Source organism: Danio rerio, chromosome 6 (assembly GCF_052040795.2).
Source record: "Danio rerio strain M-AB ecotype USA chromosome 6, GRCz13ab, whole genome shotgun sequence".
Taxonomy (NCBI): Eukaryota; Metazoa; Chordata; class Actinopteri; order Cypriniformes; family Danionidae; genus Danio; species Danio rerio.
Genome location: NC_141026.1, coordinates 54,028,047 through 54,052,500, shown reverse-complemented (window position 1 = coordinate 54,052,500; position 24,454 = coordinate 54,028,047). Strand labels below are relative to the sequence as shown.

At 34.1% G+C, this 24,454-nt stretch overlaps 1 protein-coding gene and 1 long non-coding RNA gene across 2 annotated transcripts in view; both read right to left on the bottom strand.

Annotated features, from left to right (window-relative positions):
• abraa (actin binding Rho activating protein a) overlaps positions 1–1,625 on the bottom strand; it is a 9,025-nt gene extending 7,400 nt beyond the window's left edge. Inside the window, exon 1 of the mRNA XM_087258080.1 lies at positions 965–1,625. Within this exon, the coding sequence (XP_087114206.1) occupies positions 965–1,567 (603 nt within the window). The 5' untranslated portion in view covers positions 1,568–1,625. The remainder of the gene's footprint in view (positions 1–964) is intronic.
• LOC141386368 (uncharacterized) overlaps positions 1–24,454 on the bottom strand; it is a 183,896-nt gene that overhangs the window by 148,706 nt on the left and 10,736 nt on the right. The gene's annotated exons all lie outside the window — the stretch shown is intronic.

Below are 24,454 nucleotides of genomic sequence, written 5' to 3'. Positions count from 1 at the left end.
ACAAGTTGATGAGATTTTTGAAAATTTTTAATTCGGTCATCATTTACTCTCACACCACTTCTTGCAAACCTGATTAAGAGTCTTTTTTCTGTTGAAGACAAATGAAGATATTTTTAAAAATGTTGAGGGGAAAAAAAACAGACATTGTCTTTTACATAGTATTTTTGTTCCTACTACAGATGCCAATATGCTTTTATTCATTCTTCAGAATATTTTGTTTTGTGTTCAACAGAAGAAACTCAAGTTGGAATCAACTGACTGTGAGTAAATGGTTGTAAAATGTCATTTTTGGGGGAACTATCTCTTTAAATCAGTGCAAACTAATGATTTAACAAAATGCATTCAGTATACAACCTCTGAGCTCCAATCAGGTCTTATTTTGTTTGTGCATATCACTTAAAAAATTAATTTTGTTGCTTGTGCAAACTACTTATTTGAAATGAGCTCCACACAATTCTTGAGTTTTTTTTTTTTCGGACAACTTAGTTATTTTATGTTCAATCCACTGAAATTTGTGAAATCGATTAAGTTAAATTAATTTATTTGTGTTGGGACATCATGACAGAAAATGCGTGGAACCGTGCATTTTGTACAGTGTATAACTAAAAAAATTACTTGTGTTGCTTGTTTAAAATACCGATTTATAATGAGTTGAAACAACACAATTCGTAATAGAGGAAACTTTTTTTTTTATTTTCAATCCACTTATATTTGTAAATACATTTGTGTTTGGACAACATGAAGGAATTGTGTGGATCCCAGAATTTTTTTTACAGTAATTGAAGCACTTAAGGATAAAAAAATGCACCATAAATAAAATGTATTTTTATTATTACTATTTAATAGTTCTTTCATTCCCTATGGAGAAAATTAATAGAATTGTCACTTCAGAGACCTGATTGTTACTCTCTATACAAGCAATTGCAGGCACAAATAGTCAAAAAACCCATAAAATGAAACCTACCTTGTGTCTGTTGACATGTTTCTTGGGTTCGTTCTCGTTCAGATCGCTGTTGTCGCTTAGAGATGCTTCCTCCCCAAGACCGCTGTCATCAGCATCCAAACTGCTACTTCGCGATCCCATCGACTTTCCCTCTTTCCGTCCGATTGCTTTACCAAAAGTCCCTGCTTTCCCCCCACAGTAGCGTCTCCTAGTAGGAGATTCATTTCCTAGGAAATTTTTGGTGTCTTCAGTCGTCAGTTGATTGGTGTTGATCTTCTCCTTAATCACACTCACTAAATCCTTTCCAAACTCGTTACACTTCGGCGTAATAGCTTTAGTCACGATTCCCGTCTTAATCTGATCGTCTGTAGCTTCTTCTCCAACCACCGAAACCACACGAGGAGTAACCAATAGTTTCATCTCATTCTTCTCCTTCTGCTTCTCCTTGGCATCTTCAATGATGGTATCCGGCATCCATCCGCTCGGGATGGTGTCTTGTTTATCGCTGTGTTTATTAGCCCAGCTCTGCCAGCTTTTAGCAAGACTGTTCACCGTTGAAGCCACCTTGATTTTTCTGACGGCTCTGCTGAAGGGCCGGTTCTGCTGGACTCCAGCTGTACTCATGGTGTTTTAATTTGGTTTGCTAAAGAAGCGAGGTTTGAATCGTACTCTGTCTGTTGCTGTGTGGGCTGGTCATGTTTGGTCTTTTATATTAATGGAAAGAGGAAGAGGGCGGTTCGACATTCCTCTGGATGCACATGGTGTCCACTATGACTCCAAACACGCTAATGGAATTTCCCCACAGGAATAACAGGTGGCCATGTTATGAGCAACCCCAAAAACACTTCAGTCCAGCAGTGCATGCTTTCAGAAATCACTCATGGCATCCCAGCTGACCACATGTCTCATTTTAGATTAGCAATACGATGATATATATATATTGGATGGATGACATAAAACATCTATTGTTTCATATTATGCTCTATTGTTTATTTCGTAGTGTCACAAAGTACATTGTTTACAGTGATACTTTTTTCATCATTTATATGTGTGCTGTATTACACACTGCAAAAAATATCTGGCAATCAACAGTTTTCGCATCTTGTGATTCACAAATGTTTTGTGTTTTATGAATTGCATTATGGGATGTTGATTTCTGCTCGGTCCACTTTTGATGCTGAAAATTCAACTCTGCAGTTTAACAAAGTGACTTTCATTGCCATTTTAGTATTATAGTTTGAAATAATGTAATGTATAAGAATTAATACATAGAGGACTCTGTAAAATAACAGAAATTGTACTGGCAGTTTATTACAAGGCTTTTGTAATATACATCACCAACCCTGACAATATATCACTATTAAAAATTGTTAATCAAAGTCACTTTTTCAAACTGTTCAAGGTTAAAAGTGGTTGGAGGAAAGATCAAGCTCCAATAATGCCATTCAATATAAAATGAATGCAATACAATATAAAAGCATAACTAATCAAGGAAAAATAGAAACACAAATCATAAAAAAAAAAAAGAAACTGCTATTTATGGGTATTTTACAGTGCAGGATGCAGACAGAAAAATTAATAACACCTTAATACAAAAAGGTGCAATCTTGAAAACAGTATTATTGTTAACAAAAACGGGCAATAATACTGTACATTATATATATATATATATATATATATATATATATATATATATATATATATATATATATATATATATATATATATATATATTTATATATATACACACACAGTTGAAGTCAGAATTATAAGCCCCCCATTTGAATTTTATTTTCTTTGTAAATATTTCCCAAATGATGTTTAACAGGGTAAGGAAATTTTTACAGCACGTCTGATAATATTTATTCTTCTGGATAAAGTCTTATTTGTTTTATTTCGGCTAGAAGAAAGCAGTTTTTTAATTTTTTAAACACCCATTTTAAGGACAATATTATTAGCCCCTTTAAGCTAAATTTTTTTCTCGATAGCCCACAGAACAAATCATCGTTATACAATAACTTGCCTAATTACCCTAACCTGCCTAGTTAACCTAATTAACCTAGTTAAGCCTTTAAATGTCACTTTAAGCTGTATGGAAGTGTCTTGAAAAATAGCTAGTCAAATATTATTTACTGTCATCATGACAAAGATAAAACAATTCAGTAATTAGAAATGAGTTATTAAAACTATTATGTTTAGAAATGAAATATTCTGTTCTGTTTCTATATATTCTGTGTTGTAAAGATCTTCTCTCATTAAACAGAAAGTAGGGACAAAAATATAAAAGAATGCAAATTTACCAGGAGGGCTAATAATTCTGACTTGTATAACATGAGATTTTTGTCATGTCGCCCATCCCTATTTTAACTGATCTATAGAAAAATCAGCTACAAAATGCACGTTCTTTCTCCACACTGCTATGGCATATTTTTGTGCAGCGTGCCAGCACTCAGTGTGATGATCTATTTTTGCAGACTGGGTGTTGAATTGTGCATGTGCGCGCTTCAGCTGATTGATACACAGGCCTGTTCTTAAAGCGCAAGCCAAGCTATTTTCGGGCTGGAGTTGCGCTGGGGGAAAACTTGGGATGAGCCTTGGATTTGCACATCCGCCATTTCTTTTATGCTGCGTCGCTAACAAAATGGGTGATTAGGATTCTTTTTGGAGTATTAATCGGCTAGACGTTTTCATGAGGTTAACTATTAAAGAACTATATCACTGCTGAGATGGAGAAATAATGTGTAAAGCGGCCGCTCTTAACTGGTGGCCCAAAAATGAGCTCCAGATCTGTTCTGATAAGGTCAGCTGAGTGAGATTTAAATAATAAAATGCAACCAGGCATATAATTGGGCAGAGTTAATCATTTTAATGGACCTTTACATTGACTGTTCCCGGCTGGTGGGAAGATTTGCCTTCCTTTTAGCCATTTTCAATATGCATATTTTTCACCATCAGCGTTTTACTAACACTTTCTATACAATCTTTTTAAAAACTTGACTATGCATACTGTGTTCAAATAATTGTCATAGTACTTGTGAATTAAAAACATACGAATTTTTGCTTCTGTTTTTCTCATTTGGTAAAAGTGTCTGCTAAATAAACTAATGTTGATGGATATTTAGGAGAGTAGAATAAACAGGCTTTTTAATATTTTAAAGAGGTCTAAACATTTAGCATATTTCTATTGTTAATGGCTGCTTGTTCAATGAAACTAGAAAGGAAATTATACAGCAAAATAAAAATAACACCTTGATTGCAATGGACAAAACAATTCAAGGTAAAATGAAAAATGCATAAACATAAGATTCAGATTATATTAAACATAATTCTAATTTGCAACTCATTTACAAAATAAAAAAATCTGATTTTTTTTTAGACATTTGCTCACAAATTGTGCATAATGTTAAAGGAAAACTACAAGGGAACCACTGCTTTTGATGTTTATAAGCTTTTGAATTAATTCAAATTATTTCAGTTTTAAAAAAAAGACAAATCAACACAATGATTATGATCAGGGCTGGCCTAAAATCAAAATGTCGATTAATTTTATCTCGATTACGGCAAATTTTGTACAGTAAATATGCTCACATATTTTTAAGTGAGAGATTTTTGAATGAAGGGTGCATTACTTGATTTTAAAATAATTGAAGAAAACACACACTATCTAAGATTATTTATTAAGCATCAGCGTTGAACTGAAATAAAAAAAAACACAAGATTGCCAAAAAGGAACAGGTCTAGTAGGACGATGGACTCATTCTTGAGCCTTACTTTGCACTATTGGCAATCATAGGAAGCTGCACCAGAGAAGAGAAGAGAAGAGATACTGCTCAGATGTAGAAGAGATACTGCTCACTTTCTACTTTGAATATGAAAAACACTGAAAATGAATAACTTGCACTTTTGGAAACAAAATAAAATATTTGTAATATTTTTCATATTCAAAGTAGAAAATAAGCAGCATCTCTTATAAATGAAATAACTCTTGTATATCGTGTAAATAATATTAATGTAATGGAAAATATGCCGTCTCTGTCACAGCCTCTAATGATAATCAATGAAGTGCAAAGAAAGGCTCAAGAATGGGTCCATCGTACTACTAGACCAGTTATCATGAGTGGCTGCAAAGTGCCTTTAACAAAGTGACTCCACACATAGGGAAAGTAATCGAGAAAATCTATCTGGTCAAGTTTGATCGAGTATAGGTTCTAAATGTCAATTTCCATTACTTTTTGATTAATCGCCCAGCCCTAATTTCCTAATTTTATTGTTGGGTTGCAATTTGTAAAATGCAACATTTACTGTAAAAAAATGCTGCTGCCTAAAATTCTTTAGTTGAATGAAATGAACTTTTCTAGTCATTTCAACTCACATCAGTCAACTTCGTAGAACTAAAAATATTCACCTGATTAACTAATTAAAATTAGTTAAAGTAACATAAAAACATTTGTTGTTGTGGTTTTTTGTCATTTAGTTTTTTTACAGCGTAAAATCTAGATTGTAGTGCAAAACCCAGCTTAAATCAACATGCTAAAAAATTTAGATACAATTTTTTTTAAAGAATTGGCTCTTTTTTTCTTTTTTTTTCTTTTTGAAAAGTCTTACAAATTACTTTATTTCCATTTTTTTAAATTTTTACTTCTCTGGAAGGGCATGTGCCATTAAAAACATAAACCAGATTAATTGGCGGTTCATTCCGCTGTGTACATTAATACAATAATTGTAATAATTAATGTTAATACATTTTTTGATCCAAAATTGTTTGATGAATTGGCTGGTAACATTTTGAAAACATTTTTGAAAATTATTTCATTTTCATTTTTTAAATTTCTTATTTCGCTAAAAGGACATCTGTCATTTAAAACATACACTAGAGCAATTGGCGGTACATGCCACTGTGAAGACCCCGGATTAATTTTTTATACAACTTTTTTGATAAATTGGCAAATATATATATTTTTTAAAGTCTTACAAATTACTTTAATTCATTTGTGGTTTTCAAATTATTTATAATTTCGCTGATAGGGCAACCAACGTTTAAAACATACATAAGAGTAATTGGTGGTTCATTCCGCTGTGGCGACCCCTGATAAATTTTTGATACCACATTTTTTGATAGATTTGCTGATAATTTTTTGAAAAGCCTTAATAAATATATTTGTTTTATTTCACTTCTCAAAAAATGCATTTCACTGGGACAGCCACCATTTAAAACATACACCAGAGTAATTAGCAGTTCATTCCACTGTGGCGACCCCTGATAACTTTTTTGATATGTTTTTTGATAAACTGGCTGATAATTTTTTTTTCCCAAATTCTTACAAAATTACTTTAATTCCAGTTTTCAAAATTTTTACTTCTCTGGAAGGGCATGTGCCATTAAAAACATAAACCAGATTAATTGGCGGTTCATTCCGCTGTGTACATTAATACAATAATTGTAATAATTAATGTTAATACATTTTTTGATCCAAAATTGTTTGATGAATTGGCTGGTAACATTTTGAAAACATTTTTGAAAATTATTTCATTTTCATTTTTTAAATTTCTTATTTCGCTAAAAGGGCATCTGTCATTTAAAACATACACTAGAGCAATTGGCGGTACATGCCACTGTGAAGACCCCGGATTAATTTTTTATACAACTTTTTTGATAAATTGGTAAATATATATTTTTTTTAAAGTCTTACAAATTACTTTAATTCATTTGTGGTTTTCAAATTATTTATAATTTCGCTGATAGGGCAACCAACGTTTAAAACATACATAAGAGTAATTGGTGGTTCATTCCGCTGTGGCGACCCCTGATAAATTTTTGATACCACATTTTTTGATAGATTTGCTGATATTTTTTTGAAAAGCCTTAATAAATATATTTGTTTTATTTCACTTTTCAAAAAATGCATTTCACTGGGACAGCCGCCATTTAAAACATACACCAGAGTAATTAGCAGTTCATTCCACTGTGGCGACCCCTGATAACTTTTTTGATATGTTTTTTGATAAACTGGCTGATCATTTTTTTTCCCAAATTCTTACAAAATTACTTTGTTTCATTTTTGGTTTTTGAAATTTTTCTTCAGCTGGAAGGGCATCCGCTAGTTAAAACAGACATCAGAGTAATTAGCGGTTCATTCTGCTGTGGCGACCCCTGATAAATTGGAGACTAAGCCAAAAGAAAGTGAGCGAGCGACTATTTTGCTCACTTTTGTATCCTAATTACAGCACTAGTATAATCGCTGTTTATAAAATGTAATGCAAACCTACAGTGAGCAATGGCACCAAACCCACCGAGAAGCAGTCCAGACCCAGTTTGCAACGTGCTTTTATAACGTCCAAACGTGAAAGCTGCCCTACATACCTCAACATGATGCTATAGTCTAATTGCACAAGGATTATCAGAAATCTGTGCGTGATAAATATACTTCCGCCTCATAAATGCCTCGGCTTGTTTTTAGCTCCCACACAAGATCCCTGAATCTTTGGGGACAAAAATAAAACGACTGTCATTTTGGATGTTGTCGTCGTCTCTCTTCCTGCTTCCTCTGGCGTCGGGTGACTCACATACGGAGGAGTGAAGCGAGGAAAAGAAACCGTCACTTATATCACCGCTAACACCACCAGCTGGATGCACTTATACTGCTTCACAATGCAGATCAACAGTAATGCTCATTAAAAGCTCCACTGACTGGCCAATGCAGCGGCTCCTAATGTATCGGTAAAAGCAAGACGAGCACAACCTCGGAGCGTTCGCATTTAACTCAAGCCGAGATGTAAATGCCCTTCTGTGGGAAGAAAATAACAAAGAACGGATAAAGATATGGCTCAGGATCAACAATGGAGACCAAATGGAGATTTTACCATCATATCTGTTGGTAAATAGCTGGCATTAAAATTGAATCCCAAGTAGACGCATTTTTTACACTGCAATAAATTCCTGACTACCTTACATTTGTAAGCTGAACCAAATTTAATTATTAATTAGTATTTTACTTAATTATGTTACACTGATTTAAAAAAACTAACAAAAAAAATTAAAATACCATCAACTTAGTTTAACAGAATACAATTAATGTAAAAACATACTATGTTTTTATGACATGTTATAAACTGAGAAACACAGGAATAAAGATATAATAATGTACAGTAATTAATATACAGTGTACATCCCCTTTGATAATGGAGTATTTTTATCCATTGGTCAGTGAATAGACTTATGGTAGATTTACAGTGATTGCATTCATATAAAACAGTTTTATTATACAGTTATTTTAACTAAAATAAAAGTTTGTTCACTTAACATATTTATGAAGAGAAAGATAATACACTTCTTTTCAAATGAGGTACTGCAAAAAAAAAGTAAATGTAAGAAAATACATAAATTTTTATTAAATAAATATATACACACACACACACACATATATATATATATATATATATATATATATATATACACACACACACACACACACATATATATATATATATATATATATATATATATATGAGCAATGTCACACGAGTAGCAGTACAATATGGCTGTATATCGGCACTGGTGGGAGGCGTGCGTCTCTCACTGGTGCCCCCACCAGTGCCGATATACAGCCATATCGCACTGCTACGAGTGTGATATTGCGTTTATACAACAGTTTGACGGCATAATTGTGTATATAAAAACAAAATCAAACATGGAGAGTCTCAAAAACCCTTTTGTATGAGGAACTACTTTCTTCCGGATTCAAATAATAAGCTGACAGTTAAACAGTTAAGCGTGCAACTTTTAAACTTTAGATGTGTAGTGTCTGCTTTTTGCTGGCTGTATGAGGGCCGAGTAATACATAAAGGGTAAAGAGGCTGTGGGAGTTCTGATATTGCAGAATATCACACGGCTATCAGCCAATCAGATTTGAGAACCAGACAGAACTGTTGTATAAATATATATATATATATATATATACAGTAACAAGCAGTGGACACTAGGGCTGGGCCGATAGACGATGCCATCGTCCATTGCCGATGGCCAATAGACAACACGATGCTGAGCCCTTGTCGTAAATTCGACATCTAATCAATTAGAAATTATCAGACCAGAGGTTTTGAATATCAGAAAATAGACTTTATTCTCCATAATAAAGCCGAGAAAGAACAGAGCAGACCCCAGAGCATTCTGAAGTCTCTCCTGGACACCTTCTGAAGTCTCTCCTGCACCTTCTAAAGTTTCAGTGTGTTTGTTACAATTTTTATACAGGATTATTTGACACACCCCTAAGTCTCTTTTTAACTCTTGACCATTTTTGAATAGGTTTTTAGTCTAAGGGGTCCTGCTATTCTTGGCTCTCAGCCCACTAGCTCATGTCAGCAGAGATGTTACAGGTCTATGTCAGCAAAGTATAGATGCAACTTATGCAAACGGATTAAGTGTTTACATACATTGTTATGATAGGATAATAACTTGATAATATGTTACTCATTCTAACTTCTGACACATATAGCTTCATAGAAGTATTTAACCTATATAATCAGTGCTTTACATATTCAGTTATTCTACACAATCAGTCACTCAGCCTTCTCCTGGTGTTGCTCCTGTAGGCATACTCATCTTACACAGACATATCACTGTATTTTTAACACACGCTGGCATGTTTGCTGCAAACACTACATACATTTTTTGAAGTGAAAATTAACTGCTTTACACTTAAAAAAATACTTCACACTAAGAGAATAGAAATCTTCTTCAATCCCTCCTCTTAAGACTTTAGTCTTAATATTATTGTCTTTTAACCCCAAAGTGCAATTTCATAATCCAGTTCTCTTAATTACCTCTATCTAGTGACTGATATTAGCCACATAGCTGTTATCAATTGACTAGATTATGCCACTGTACTTTGACAGAAGTCCAGCCAAACGTCTTCCCCCTTGATTTGAAGGAAGTAAAAGACTGTACTCTGTTTTTCTCTTAACACATCAAAGACAATAAAGTTTTAAGCATAAGTATTCAGTTGGTTCAGTGCTAGCTGCTAGTTTTCACACTCATGTAGAATATACTGAAGTAATATTATATATAGGTACCATGAAAGCAATATGCAAACAAAATCAATATGCAAACGTAAACAGCATCAAATGTTGATCTTGATCTTTGCTCATCCTTGTTTCTCTTCTTGTAAGCTATCAGCATCTTCATTAAACTTTGAAAAGATGTTGATGGAGATGTGTGGTTAAGAGTCTGAGTTCTGAAATCTGCAGTTGTGCATTCATCATCCCTTGACTTGTGGCACTTCTGTATGTGGTACTCAGGCACATTATCAGAATCACTCTTTACTTTGCTCTGATAAACTTCTCCTTCCACAAGTTGAACTTCGTAGTTTAGAGCTTTGGAATATTCTGGCTCATCGGTTTCCGGTCAGCTTTCCCTTGCTGGAGTTGTTCCCTTTCGCTCCTTTGAGGCATTGGTACCTCATCAATGGCATCCTCTTTAGCAGCTGTTGGATTTGCCCTCATCCAGATATGGCCCTTTCCTCCTGAGCTCACCAGAGCATCCTCAGATAGACTCAATCACCTAGACCAGTTGGACCTTGTATCACTGCTCTCTCACATGGCTCCTTTCTGGTTTCCTGCACAGATATCGCTATGCACATGGCAATTAATTGTTTCTTCATTAAAGTCCCTACTGCATTAGACATCTTTGCAAACCATTCCAAGAGGTTTATGCAAGGTTATAGGTGAGATTATATGCCAGGTTTTATGCAGTTTCATGTGGTTTCTTGCAAGGGTCATGCTGTTTCTTGCAAGGTTTCTTTCATGGGTTGACCCAATAGCAGTTCATGCGCTGCAGTGTTAGATGCCTGTTTCTGTCAGTTTCCATGCCATCACTCACCAATGCACTTGTTAGCAAATTAATTCTATTAAGTTTATTATTTTCACATATTTCATTGAGCGTTGGTCTTGATGGATCATCTTCATCTCTTTCAGCCATTTCTGGTAATTGAGCATAATACAATTATTCTCTCTTTTGCTTTATTCATAATTTTTCATACTCCTTTAGATGTTTTTATTTTTTGATCACTTATTAACTTCATGAATACTTTATGAATGCAAACCCTTTATGAACTTATTTCTGAAGGCATTTCAACATTTAGGAACTACTTATCTTGTCACAGATGTAATAACTGTTCCAGCTTCATAATTTGCTTTTGCTACCATCTCCAATCATCTACTCATCATAGTTTCTCAACTGTGCTTGTTTACAGAATAATTCTCTATCCAGTCAACACCAAAAACAGTCATCATCTCACTGTTTGGAGCAATGGTCTCCAGTCAAGTCTTTTAATTGAACTAGAGCTCTGTGAAGTTGCAGATAATTCAATCATCCACCTATTGTGACAGTGTTCATCCTAAGATATTTTCCCTAATTTTAACCTTTTATGCATTCTGGTGTATACAGTATATGGTAGTCATCAGCCTACACAAGTACAAACAAGTTTCTACCCTCCTCTGGTAGTTACCTAAAATTTACTCAATAGAAACCAAGCACTTAATATATTTACCATCCAAAAGAACATATCTTCACATACAATATGAACTTCAACTGGAAAATCTTCTCCTATTGATTACTCTTAAATCATATTATCAACATTAAGCCTCTTTTATCTGTCTTGATTAACCATTTATTTCAATTATCAAATTAACTTCAATTAAATATTATTAGTTACTTATAATTTATTACTCCTTTAAATTTAAATAGAAATGTCTAGGACAGATTGCATATTACAGTATCTAGATGTTTCTATTAGTGCTCCTATTTTTCACTTTTCGATAGAGTTTTATACCTATTTCAGCATTTAGTGGTTTTCTTTCTGGACAGATCTGCATCTAATCCATTTTAACCCTGACTATGCTGGCTGATTTTATCTGCATCTCAGTCCTGTAATGACAATCATTTAGTTGGAATTTGACACTTCTTTCCTTTACTAATTTATTTTCTGATCTATATATTAATTCCTTTTTTGTCTTTGAGTTATTTTCTTTTGGCTCATAATAATTTCCTAAGGCACTCCCATTAAACTAGTTGTTTATACAATTTTAATGCACTTTTTTTTTTTATCAGCTGACTAAAACTTTCTGTATGTTTTGTAAATTTATTTTTGCTCTGTTTTAACTATTATTCCTTATTAATTCCTTATATTGTTTTCTTAAACACTTTTCTCTTTCAATTTTTCTTATAGTAATTTAGAACTGTTACTTTTTGACCTTATGTCCTGTGAATTTATTCCAAATTGTTATTTCAATCTTCTCTTTAACTATATCATTTTTGTAATCATTTTTCAAAATGTGAATCTTTTTCCAGTTTTCAATATTCAATCTTGATTTAGGCCATTCATAACATAATTATGCTAAGATATTTCCTTTACTTAATTTTAATTTAAATACTTAATTCCATTCTTATTTATTCTCCAAATTATTTATTGCCTTAGTCAATCTGCTGCATTGTAATTTATCCTTCAATGTTTAAGGACTTTTATGATTAAACCTATTAAAACTTAAACCTAAATTATTTACTATTCATCATAATATATAATTTCATCATTACACATTTAAAGTTTCACCTTAAAATTACCTTATAACACTTTTTCTTACTTAAAAATTTGCATGATAGCAATTTCTCTAAAATTGACAGGAGTCTGATTTGATTCAAGAATGGGTAGCTTGTTCTTAATTTTCCTTCTGTAATGCTTAAACTTAATTTGGACTTTAGGAGCCACTTTGAGATGGACTGTCAGACTATCCCCCCTCGCAACCTGAGACAACTAGTTTACAGATGGTGCTAGTCTTTTCTGTGTTGTCCTGAAATTCCTTCATATCAGGGCACAGTGTTTCCCCCTCTCTCTTTGGGCTGGCTTTTTTCTTTGACTCAGCTGATGTAAAGTTCTGGTGGAGCGTTTTTTCTTTTTGATCAGTTCATCAGTCTCTTGTTAGTGTCTCTTTTGAATGTCTCTGAGCACATGTAGCTTTTTCAGTCCTCAGTAAATCCTGGGCAAAAAGTTCATGTCACAAGTGTCCACAGCCATTTTGCTCTGTGTTTTTCAAACACCTTTCCATTTGCCAGTGTACTCAGATGTCTGGTAGGTACAAGACTACAGTCCCCCAAAGTTCATCCATATGTCCTCTTAATTAATATATATAGAATTTAGCTCATGACTTAATAAAAATTTTTTTTTTTCCATTTTTTCCTTCATCAAATAAAGACTCCTTTTATCCATTTATTTTAATTAATTAATTTATTTATTTATCTATTTTTGTTTACTGTTTAACAACTTATTTTCTTTAATTCGCAATAATTTTTATCATATGTAAATATGCTTAATTTTCTATTTGTTAAATGTTCTTCTAATTAATTTATTTTGCTTCAGATTGTGCTTCACTTATATTTATTAATTTATTCTAGTGTCCCCTCACTAGTTACATTACATCTTACATTATTTTAATTTCTCTAACATTTCCATACCTGTTTTAATTGAACAGTACTATATGGTGGCCTAATGTCTAATATACCTGTTCAAAATCCTTACTGCAATAGCTTCAAGTTCATAGTACTATTTTACCTCTACATGTTTGTTTACTTTAAGCATTTTTCCTATCTGAAATGCAATTTTTAATTCTCAATTACCTTTTAAGTACATAAAATATTAACTATATAATTTTTGAACTCACTATTATGTTCTTTCATTTTTCCTCAGTGTCTATGCTTTACATCTGACTCACTGCTTTTACTACAAATAGCTGTTGGCTCAGATGACAGCCTGTAGCTGACTTTAAAACAGATGACAACAGTCAACTTAGACCACAACAATTTTTTATTGCACTTAAACATAATTTTATCTTTTAAAGCCAAATCTTATTTTCTTTAAAATGTTACTGTTTTTTTTCTAATTTTTATCTTATCTGTTTAATATATTTTTAAACATCTTCTCTTTTAATTCTATTAAACAATGTTTGGACTTCTTTTTTCTCCATTTTCCTATGCTTCTTTTCCTTTTCAAAAATTAGCATTTTTGTCTCTTAGATTTTCCTAATTAATTTTTTTAAGCTTATTTTCCTTAAACATTTGATTATTAACTCTTCAATTAATCCATATTCATTAAAGTTTTCTCTTCTAATTCTTTATTTACTTAAATTAATAACTTATCTATTTTTATTCATACTTATTTAGTGAATTTATTTCCTTTTTAATATATCAATTTATCTCCATATGTAGTTAGTTCTATGCTTAATTTTTTAAAATTTCTTAATATTTATTAGTCTAACTTCCAGTTGGATTTTTATTAACACTTTTTATTTATAAAATCTTATTCAACCATGAATATTTTCTTATTTCATTTATCTTATTACATTACTTTATATTTCTATTTTTTTTTTTTAATACCTTATAATATTTCTTGACTCTTTAGCTTCTATCTGTCCTGTGAAACTTTTGTTCTTAAAATAGACAGATTCTTACCACTCCTGAAGCAGACCTTCTTCCAGACTGTCGACATGTCAGGAATTTCAGTCACCTCTCTGCCTAGTTCATACTTAAAACACTTCAAACACACAGAGATTATTCAGAAAAATGTTTAACTAGTATATTCTTCTTTTCAGTCTGTGTCTTTCAAATGCAATATGATCTCAATTAATTTTATGAGGCTTAAACCTCCTCTGTATCACAATCTCTTCCCTAAACTGCATCACTCTCTATCTTATTGTTCTTAAATCACACAACATATGCAGTCCTTCTTTTATATTATAATATAAAACGATAATTCTTTTAAACTCACTCTTATTGCAAACATACTTCTAAACACAATCATACTTCTCACTCATCCTAACCTCATCTCTTACACTGTGTAACCTGAACCTCACCTCTATTCTAGTCTCTCTAGATCAAAGGTGAAGCTTCTAAGCACCCCAGCAACACAGACAAATACACAAATACTTACAATTACATAAATACATCTCACTCCTCTTGAGTGACCTGTCCGAACAGCCTCTAACCTTAGAGCTGTAACCACAGAATTCTTCACTACACTCCTCTTGAGTGCCTGTTACTTCTGCTCCCGTCTTTACTGTCCTTCAGTAAAAATAGCATTTCACAGGATTTTTGCCTTTTTTCCCCCAGCCTCCTGAATAATAATATTTATTATTATTAAAACAGAACGGGTACTCCGAGGTCTTTGCGCGCTTCTCTCTACTTTATTAATCTGCTTTAATCTCTTAACTGTCACCACACTTTAAGAACTTCCTTTTAAAACATAAATATGCTCTATGCATATTCTTCATAATATTAAAAATTTCCCAAATATGAGTAACAGTTACTAGTTAACGTTTATCCTATCCGTCAAGGCCCTCTTAGGAAAACACAGATCATTTGCATGCAAATTGTTATTTTCTTCTGGTATTCAAAACCCCATTGTTTTCCTTTTATATCTTTACTTTTACTTTTTTAGTTTTACTTGTAGTTCGTTATAGCTGGAGAAACAGTTCAAGTGACTTTTTACCGTTACAAGCAGGTCCTTGGTAGAAAAAACACAAACGTATAAGCGAAAATTGCTTACCGTTTTTTATCGTGGCCACATATTTGTGTTTTTCCTCCAAGCCCCAGCATGTCCAGTGTCACCCGTTCGTCTCTGTCCAGCCCCACGTTGGGCGCCATTTGTCGTAAATTCGACATCTAATCAATTAGAAATTATCAGACCAGAGGTTTTGAATATCAGAAAATAGACTTTATTCTCCATAATAAAGCCGAGAAAGAACAGAGCAGACCCCAGAGCATTCTGAAGTCTCTCCTGGACACCTTCTGAAGTCTCTCCTGCACCTTCTAAAGTTTCAGTGTGTTTGTTACAATTTTTATACAGGATTATTTGACACACCCCTAAGTCTCTTTTTAACTCTTGACCATTTTTGAATAGGTTTTTAGTCTAAGGGGTCCTGCTATTCTTGGCTCTCAGCCCACTAGCTCATGTCAGCAGAGATGTTACAGGTCTATGTCAGCAAAGTATAGATGCAACTTATGCAAACGGATTAAGTGTTTACATACATTGTTATGATAGGATAATAACTTGATAATATGTTACTCATTCTAACTTCTGACACATATAGCTTCATAGAAGTATTTAACCTATATAATCAGTGCTTTACATATTCAGTTATTCTACACAATCAGTCACTCAGCCTTCTCCTGGTGTTGCTCCTGTAGGCATACTCATCTTACACAGACATATCACTGTATTTTTAACACACGCTGGCATGTTTGCTGCAAACACTACATACATTTTGTGAAGAGAAAATTAACTGCTTTACACTTAAAAAAATACTTCACACTAAGAGAATAGAAATCTTCTTCACCCTCCGCCCCAGCCCCATTGCAAACCCGCTCGTGAAAAATACACACTCGGGCCCAGTTCACACTAATGCGTCTTAGTGTTAAAATGGCATTTTAGAACGAAAATGATCCACATCCACACCGTGTTTTACCTAACATTTCTGAACAGCTCTCCGTCCGCTGAAAACGCACTTCACGTGACCACACACAGACACAGCCACACACACACAGCGACACAGTCATGCGCTCCTCTGAGCTCCAGAGAGCAGTGTACATCGGAAAGTTTATCAAGAATGTACCACTGGATCGCGTCTCACTATAGTTGTTAAACGTGATATTCAGACATCCCAAGTCTCCCGGAAGATCCAGCAGTCTCTATGCATTAGCGGGACTCATAATGCCATTAAATGAGTGATTATCTCCGGGAAATCTTGCGTCTCTCTCCCTGTCCTCAAATAAGTTGCGCACTCTCCTCACCCCCGGATCCCTCCTCGCACTTCAAACACGTTGAAATGCCATCGTCCATCGCGATGTTTCACATGATGTTTCGTACGATGCCAAATTGGTCGGCATTGCTTAACCCTAGAGGACAGTCTGCAGTTTGACAAATATTGCTGCTTTTGGACAACATAATGTACTTTTGAGGCTTTTAAAGGTGAGAATGTAGTTATTTAGATTGCAGCAACGCAGTTTGTTTACAGGAATAGTGCCGATTTTAAATATTGATAATTTCTGAGACACAGCGTCGGTGGCCATTAGCCTGTCTTTGAGCAAAGATGGTTGATGATGAGACTGACCACAAGATGGCTAAAGAGACCGCATAATAACCCCTAAGAGGAAAACAGCATAATTTTGCCGTGGCGACGCCTGATAAATAAGGGACTAAGCATATATATATATATATATATATATATATATATATATATATATATATATATATATATATATATATATATATATATATATATATATATATATATATATATATATATATATATATAGGTACTTTTAGGATATATTACCATATTTATCATTAATTGTATTATTAACAACTACCCTTACCCCAAACCTAAGCCCAACCCTCACAGTAATGTAAAAACAGTTTTTTGTTATATAGTAATTGTATTAATGACACAATACAGATGTATGGTTCATTAATGTCCCCGCAGCTGTATCCCTTCTAGACATTAAACTCTAAATAGGACCAGTTTTCATATCCCTACTGAAAAAAACAGCTTAAACCAGCCTAGGCTGGTTGGCTGGTTTAAGCTGGTCGACCAGGCTGGCTTTAGAGGGGTTTTGGCTACTTACAGGCTGGCTTCCAGCCATTTCCAGCCTGGTCTTAGCTGGTCAGGCTGGGAGATGACCAGCTAAAACTAGCTTGACCAACCTAGCCAGGATGGGAGCCCAGCCAAAACCAGCTATGTCCAGCTTAAAACAGGCTGGTCAAGCTGGTTTTAGCTGGATTTAGCTGGTCATTGTCCAGCCAAACCAGCTAAAACCAGGCTGGAAATTGCTTGAAATGGCCAAAAGCCCTTTAAAACCCGGCTGGTCAACCAGCTAAAACCAGCCAAGCAGCCTAGGCTGGTTTAAGCTGGATTTTTCAGCAGGGATTTTCATGAAATTTATCAGATGCCTTCCTAAACTAAATGCTTTGCAACACTCACATCTCATTTGTACCTACATATAACATTTACATATTTAAATACAGCATACGCAAGTACATTACTCCTCTAACCATAAACAACAACAAATAATAAAGCTATTAGCATCAAAAAACACAATCAATGCTCTTGATAATAAATGCAACGCGCCAACATTGGACTCCAGTAATAACCTGAATGATTGTCTAATCTCACTCGGGCCTTGAACAAAGATTGAACTGCATAAGGAATCATTTCTTCTTTCACGCAGTCGTCTCATTAACAGACCATGAGTAATGAGCTAATCAACAGTGTGCTGCGCTATGACGTTAGCGCTACACAGTCAGTCGTTTACATTGACAGCCCAACAAGTCAGAGCCACTAGCTTTAGCGCACACAGCAGTAGTGCTTTGACAGCTTGGGTATCATTAGAAAGTGGCTTGGAAGAGACAATTAGTGTCTTAGCGTCCCGTTTGGTCCTCGCAAACAAGCCAACCCTGCATTTTAGCACAGAGTTAGCACACAGCTGTATCGCTAATTGTCTTTGCTTATGCTAACCAGCAGAAACACGGCAGGATTTTACACTAAATTATGTTCTGGATGTGTATTCAAATGGTATAATAAATACTTTTCTAGATAAAACATTTAGTATGCTTGTTTATTTTTGTAGCTGTGAGGCTTGATAAAATGTATTTTTGATATTAGCCTATGTATATTTTAGACCTTATTTCAGGGTCAGGAAAATAAAACATTCATAATAACCTTACAAAAAGTATGTCAATGGAGATCCAATGGGCCCATATCTTTTGGAATATATTGCATTTAAATGAAAATAGGTTGTATAACATTCATTTTGTTATCTAAGTGCTTAAAATGACCACACAAATTTTCGTTTCAAAACTATTTCTAAATTCAGTTCTAGTTTCCAGCAAACTAATAAATGAACAATATTAACGAAGTGTGTTCAAAAACCTGAGTTATATCCTAAAGGCAAATCTAAGCTTGTTTTTAATAAAACAAATGTAAATATGGATATAATAAATAATATTGCTAATAATAATAACATTATACAAAAGCAAATTGTTATGAATGAACTGAAAAAGCCTCCCGAGATGAAGAAGACATAAAAGCAGTGGTTTTTCATATTTATTCTAGGCTAGAAAATAATATGTTTTGTAATATTTTAATCCTTTATATTTATATTCTATATCTATTCTTATTATATCCTATATATATCCTTAATATTTACATTTTTTCATATGTAAAGATATTTGCCTATTGCTCTATTGTGCGTATTAAGCAGTGTGTAACGGGTTTGTTTTGGTCTAATGAAAAATCTATTTTAGTTTCTCAAAATAGCAACGTGCCAGCGGTCCGCCTCAGAACGCCTTTCTTTTTAGACCAGAACGCCTATGGGTGCACATATGAGCGCTAATGCATTTGCTATTTAAACAGCCTAGCGCAACGCCTCAAAACGACTCTTGCGCCCAGCTGAAACTACCAAACAAGTATTGCGCCGCGGCTTGCGCCACACTGCGCCGGGTGTATGATAGAGCCCATGGTGTTAAAAAAATCTCGCCACTGCACTGTCATCATTCAATCATTATTTTGAGGAGCTGAAGCTGATGAGGTAATAATACAACTGCTTCGCTAAACAGAATAGTTCTACCTAGTGATGAAGCTTAATATTTGTTTTCACAGTATAAAATGTGTGTAGTTTTGGTGAAATAAAATAACTGTAATCAATAAAATTTGCGTCATATAAATGTAAACACATGCAAATTAGTCAGAAAAATGTTAATTGTACTAGCTTTCTAGATATGACATAGATAGTCATTTTTATCTAGATATATTAGCCAGTCACATCTGTTTCTGTAATAGTTAAATCACAGTGAGTTCATGCATCTATAGTTTATTATTTTAGAGCTATATTCTACTGTAACATGCTATGTCGGTTAGCATCATATTATAAATTTACTTGTGAAAACATCTAAGGGCAACGTAGTGGCACAGTAGGTAGTGCTGTCGCCTCACAGCAAGAAGGTCGCTGGTTCGAGCCTCGGCTCAGTTGGCGTTTCTGTGTGGAGTTTGCATGTTCTCCGTGCGTTCGCATGGGTTTCCCCCACAGTCCAAAGACATGCGGTAGAGGTGAATTGATTAGGCTAAATTGTCTCTAGTGTATGAGTGTGTGTGAATGAGTGTGTGAGGATGTTTCCCAGAGATGGGTTGCGGCTGGAAGGGCATCTGCTGAGTAAAAACGTGCTGGATAAGTTGGCGACCCCGGATTAATAAAGGGACTAAGCCGACAAGAAAATGAATGAATAAATACTATGAAAATTTCCTTGCTGGTAAACATAATTTGGGAAATATTTAAAAGAATAAAAATAAAAATTCAAAGGGGGGGCTAATAATTCTGACTTGAATTCTGAACTGAGTATGGTCAGATTTTACAATAAATCATGCTCTGAATTTGTACTCAAACCGTTAAAAAACACACTTCATATATTTTTATATACTTATTATATACTAATAAATATATGGCATTTATTTTTGGTAACTGTGAGGCTCATTAAAATGTATTTTTGAATACATTTGAACACATTTGATTTTAACATAGAAATATCAGATTGTATTTCTGGGTCAAGAAAAAAAAATTTTCTGACCTTACAAGAGAATGGAATGGAGATCTAAAACATCCATAATCTGAAAAAAAAAGCTAAAAAATGTATATTTATAAGAACTGCATTATAATATTGTTTAGATCAGATACCGGGAACCATTTTTAAGCAAAGAGCCATTTCAGATTTTTTTGGCAAATGCATTGTTTACTACTATTACTACTATAAATAATACAGGCTTAAACTAAAACTTTATGTCTATATGCAACTCAACAATAAACACATATGAAGCATCACATGCTGAGCAAGTCCACAAATGAAGAAAGGACAATTTCTAGTTTTTTTCTTCTTGCAATCAACACTCATGTACGTGTTGTTTGACCTTACGTGTGCGAGGTTACAATAGAAACGTAAATTGTTTGCTCTTTATTGGTGTCACGATTTGTTTATTTACAGTGCATTGGTCGAAACTTGGTCAAAAGTTCTTATTTATTATTATAAGAACAAAATTATTATAATAAAAAAAATATATATATATAAATATATATTTTTAAAAATGTACAAAAGCTATGTGCATATAAAATTTTAATATGTCAATGACATATTATAGCATTAAAAAATAAATGTTTTTATTTCATTTGATTATTTGTTCACGCATTGCAGTTAGCACATGATCTCATCATTAGTAATTAATATGAGGATAAAGTTTATTTTAAAAGTATAAATGTTAAAGAATATTTCCTTGTTTTTGAAATTGTCAAACGTGCTCCGTTTATAATGGGTTACCACCTAACAACAATGACACAAGCTGGTTGAAGTCACTTTGTATTTCAGTCTCTTTTCTATTAACAGGCAACCTGACCTACAAAATGTACCCTTGAACTAAATATATATTCAGCAGAATATTTTTACCCTCCTTTGTTAGCAGCTTTGGTATGACAAGCTTGTCATGCTGTCACCATAATGGCTGCAGTGGCTTCTTTAGTCCTTCTCTTGCTTTTTCTCATACTCTAATTTTGGCATATGACAGATGAACTAAATGTATCAATTCACTAGTCTAGTTTTGGGTAATTTTTTTAATGTAGCTTCACCAACAAATGAAACAAATGCTGTTCGCTATTAAACATATCATCATTTGAATTAAAAGCTATTTAACAACACACATTCTAGTCTAAGAACAATTTAGAAACTTTTTAGAAACAATTTAGACTCTTCATCTACATATACACTCACTGGCCACTTTATTAGGTACACCATACTAGTACCGGGCTGGACCCCAACTGCCTTAATCCTGTGTGGCATAGATTTAACAAGGTACTGGAAATATTGCCCATATATTTTGGTCCTTATTGGCATTATAGCATTTCACAGTTGCTGCAGATTTGTCGGCTGCACATCCATGATTTGAATCTCCCATTCCACCACATCCCAAAGGAGCTCTATTGGATTGAGAGATCTGGTGACTGTGGAGGCCATTTGAGCGCAGTGAACTCATTGTCATGTTCAAGAAACCAGTCTGAGATGATTTGTGTTTTATGAAATGGTGCGTTATCCTGCTGGTAGTAGCCATGGCAAGATGGACCATGCTTTAGTGTTGTTGACTTTGTGGTTTTCTGGTGCTGTAGCCCATCCACCTTAAGGTTGGATGTGTTGTGTGTTAATAATAAACAGGTTGTTTATTTGAGTTACTGTTACCTTTCGATCAGCTGGAACCAGTCTGGCCATTCTCCTCTGACCTCTGGCATCAACAAGGCATTTGCATCCACAGAACTGCTGCTCAATAGATATTTTTTGGATCATTCTCTGTAAACCCTAAAGATTGTTGTGTGTGATAATCCCAGGAGATCAGCAGTTTCTGAAATACTCAGACCAGCCCGTCTGGCACCAACAACCTTGCCAAAGTCACTAAAATCAGCTTTCTTCCCCATTCTGGTGCTTGATTTGAATTGCAGCCGATCCTCTTGACCATGCCATACATTGGCCGTTTAGAAAATTGCGTTAACAAGCAGTTGTACAGGGGTACCTAAAAAAGTGGCCAGTGAGTGTATGTGGACACAATTCAACTTACTAAATTATGATATTTTTTGATGGTTTAATACATTTTTTATCATGGTATCAAGACAGAAAAACATGCATCTGACGTTCTGGATTTTACATAAATACATTCTTATATGAAAACAGTATTTTTTAGAAAACACCATGCTAAAACATAATTTTTGAAATACCAAGATAAGATCTTGAAATATGGCTCCGAAGTACGCTGGCAAAACCAGGGTACAGTGAGTCTACCTGATGTAAATACTACAGTACTTTGAAATATTAGATTTTTTGTCTGTGTGATTTTATGTAGTTAAGCTGGAAAGCACTTTGGTTAATGGCAGTCTTTTTAAAATCTTCTTTCTTTAGACGTAAATCAAGTTTTTTTTAATTTTTTTATTTGTGATTATTTTCTCAAGCTTTAACAAAACATTTTGTACAATCAAGGTTGTACTCCCCCCCTCTTTTTTTTTTTGAACATTGTCGCTGAAATAAATAGGCAAAAAAATTATATTAAAATACAATTACAACAGGAATAGATTCAAATATAGCAAAATGGAAATATTATTAATAGTAATAATATATAAATAAAAAATAATGAAATATTAATAAAAAATATTTAAAATGTATTTCATAAATCAAATAAATAATTACCTACAGTAGTTTACAACATTTTCCAGATTTAATATAAGTCTTGTGTGTTTCCAGAATGTGTCTGTTTCAGCTTAAAACACCCATCAGATTATTTATTATACCTTTCGGAAGTTTCTGTTTTATACCTCTGAGCAGCAGGTAGCGGTTTTTGTGAACTGTGCATTTAAGGCTAGTCCTTCACGCCCACCATTTCCACGTGCCTGTCAGCGTGCCTTACTCTCCTCCCTCGGCTGCTTCAGACCACAGACAGACATGAAGGAAGCAGATCTCACAAAACTTTTGTAGGAAATACTACAGTAAGAATTTTACCAACGAGTATTTGATGTATTTGTTGTGGAGTTGCAACAATGAGTCACACACAATGCCGTTACAAAGTTCATACACACACACAGATACACAGTCTTTTTTCACACAAATGAAACAGGATACAGGTTAATCTCCACTGCTGTATGGATATCTGTTATGTTAATGTACAAAACAAACCTGATACCGTCCACAAATCGGGATTGAAGCGTCTTTTATAATTGTTCTGACATGCGGCTGTGGTGATGAAGTAAATTTGAATTAAATCGCTTTAATTTATTACACACATGCACTGTTTTAAAACATTTTAAACTTGTAAAACTCACTCTTGATCACATTTGATGATGATCCTAGCAAACTGCACAGACCTTTTATTACCGGTTGCTTTGCGCACGTCTTGTCTTGTTGATATGATTATATGAATTACTACAGAGAAATGTTAATATGGAGCAGTTAATCAATTCGGTGGGCGGGGGGACCGCACTCCTAAGGCCCCGTTTACACTAGTGCGTTTTAGTTTGAAAACGCATAAGTTTTGCTACGGTTACGCCAACCGTCCACAGTTCTCGAGCGCCGAAAACTGAGCTTTTCGAAAACGCTGGAGAGGCCGTTTTCATTCTAAAACGCTGCTGCTCCGTCTCAGTGTGGATGGGGAAAGACGGAGACATCTGAAAACGGAGGCGGGGCTGCAAACGTTCGCCTATCTGATTGGGGCTTTTCCTCAATATTAAGTAGCCCACACACAGTTTAGTCTCGCATCCTCTTCTTGTAAGTTAAGACTTCGCAAGTTTGATCAAGGCTGCAGTCTCCCCCTTCTCAGTTTGATATGGAAAACAGACTATACCGAGGACACGGGTAAATCTTCAAAGGGAACAGTGTACTTTATAACTTCATTCACATC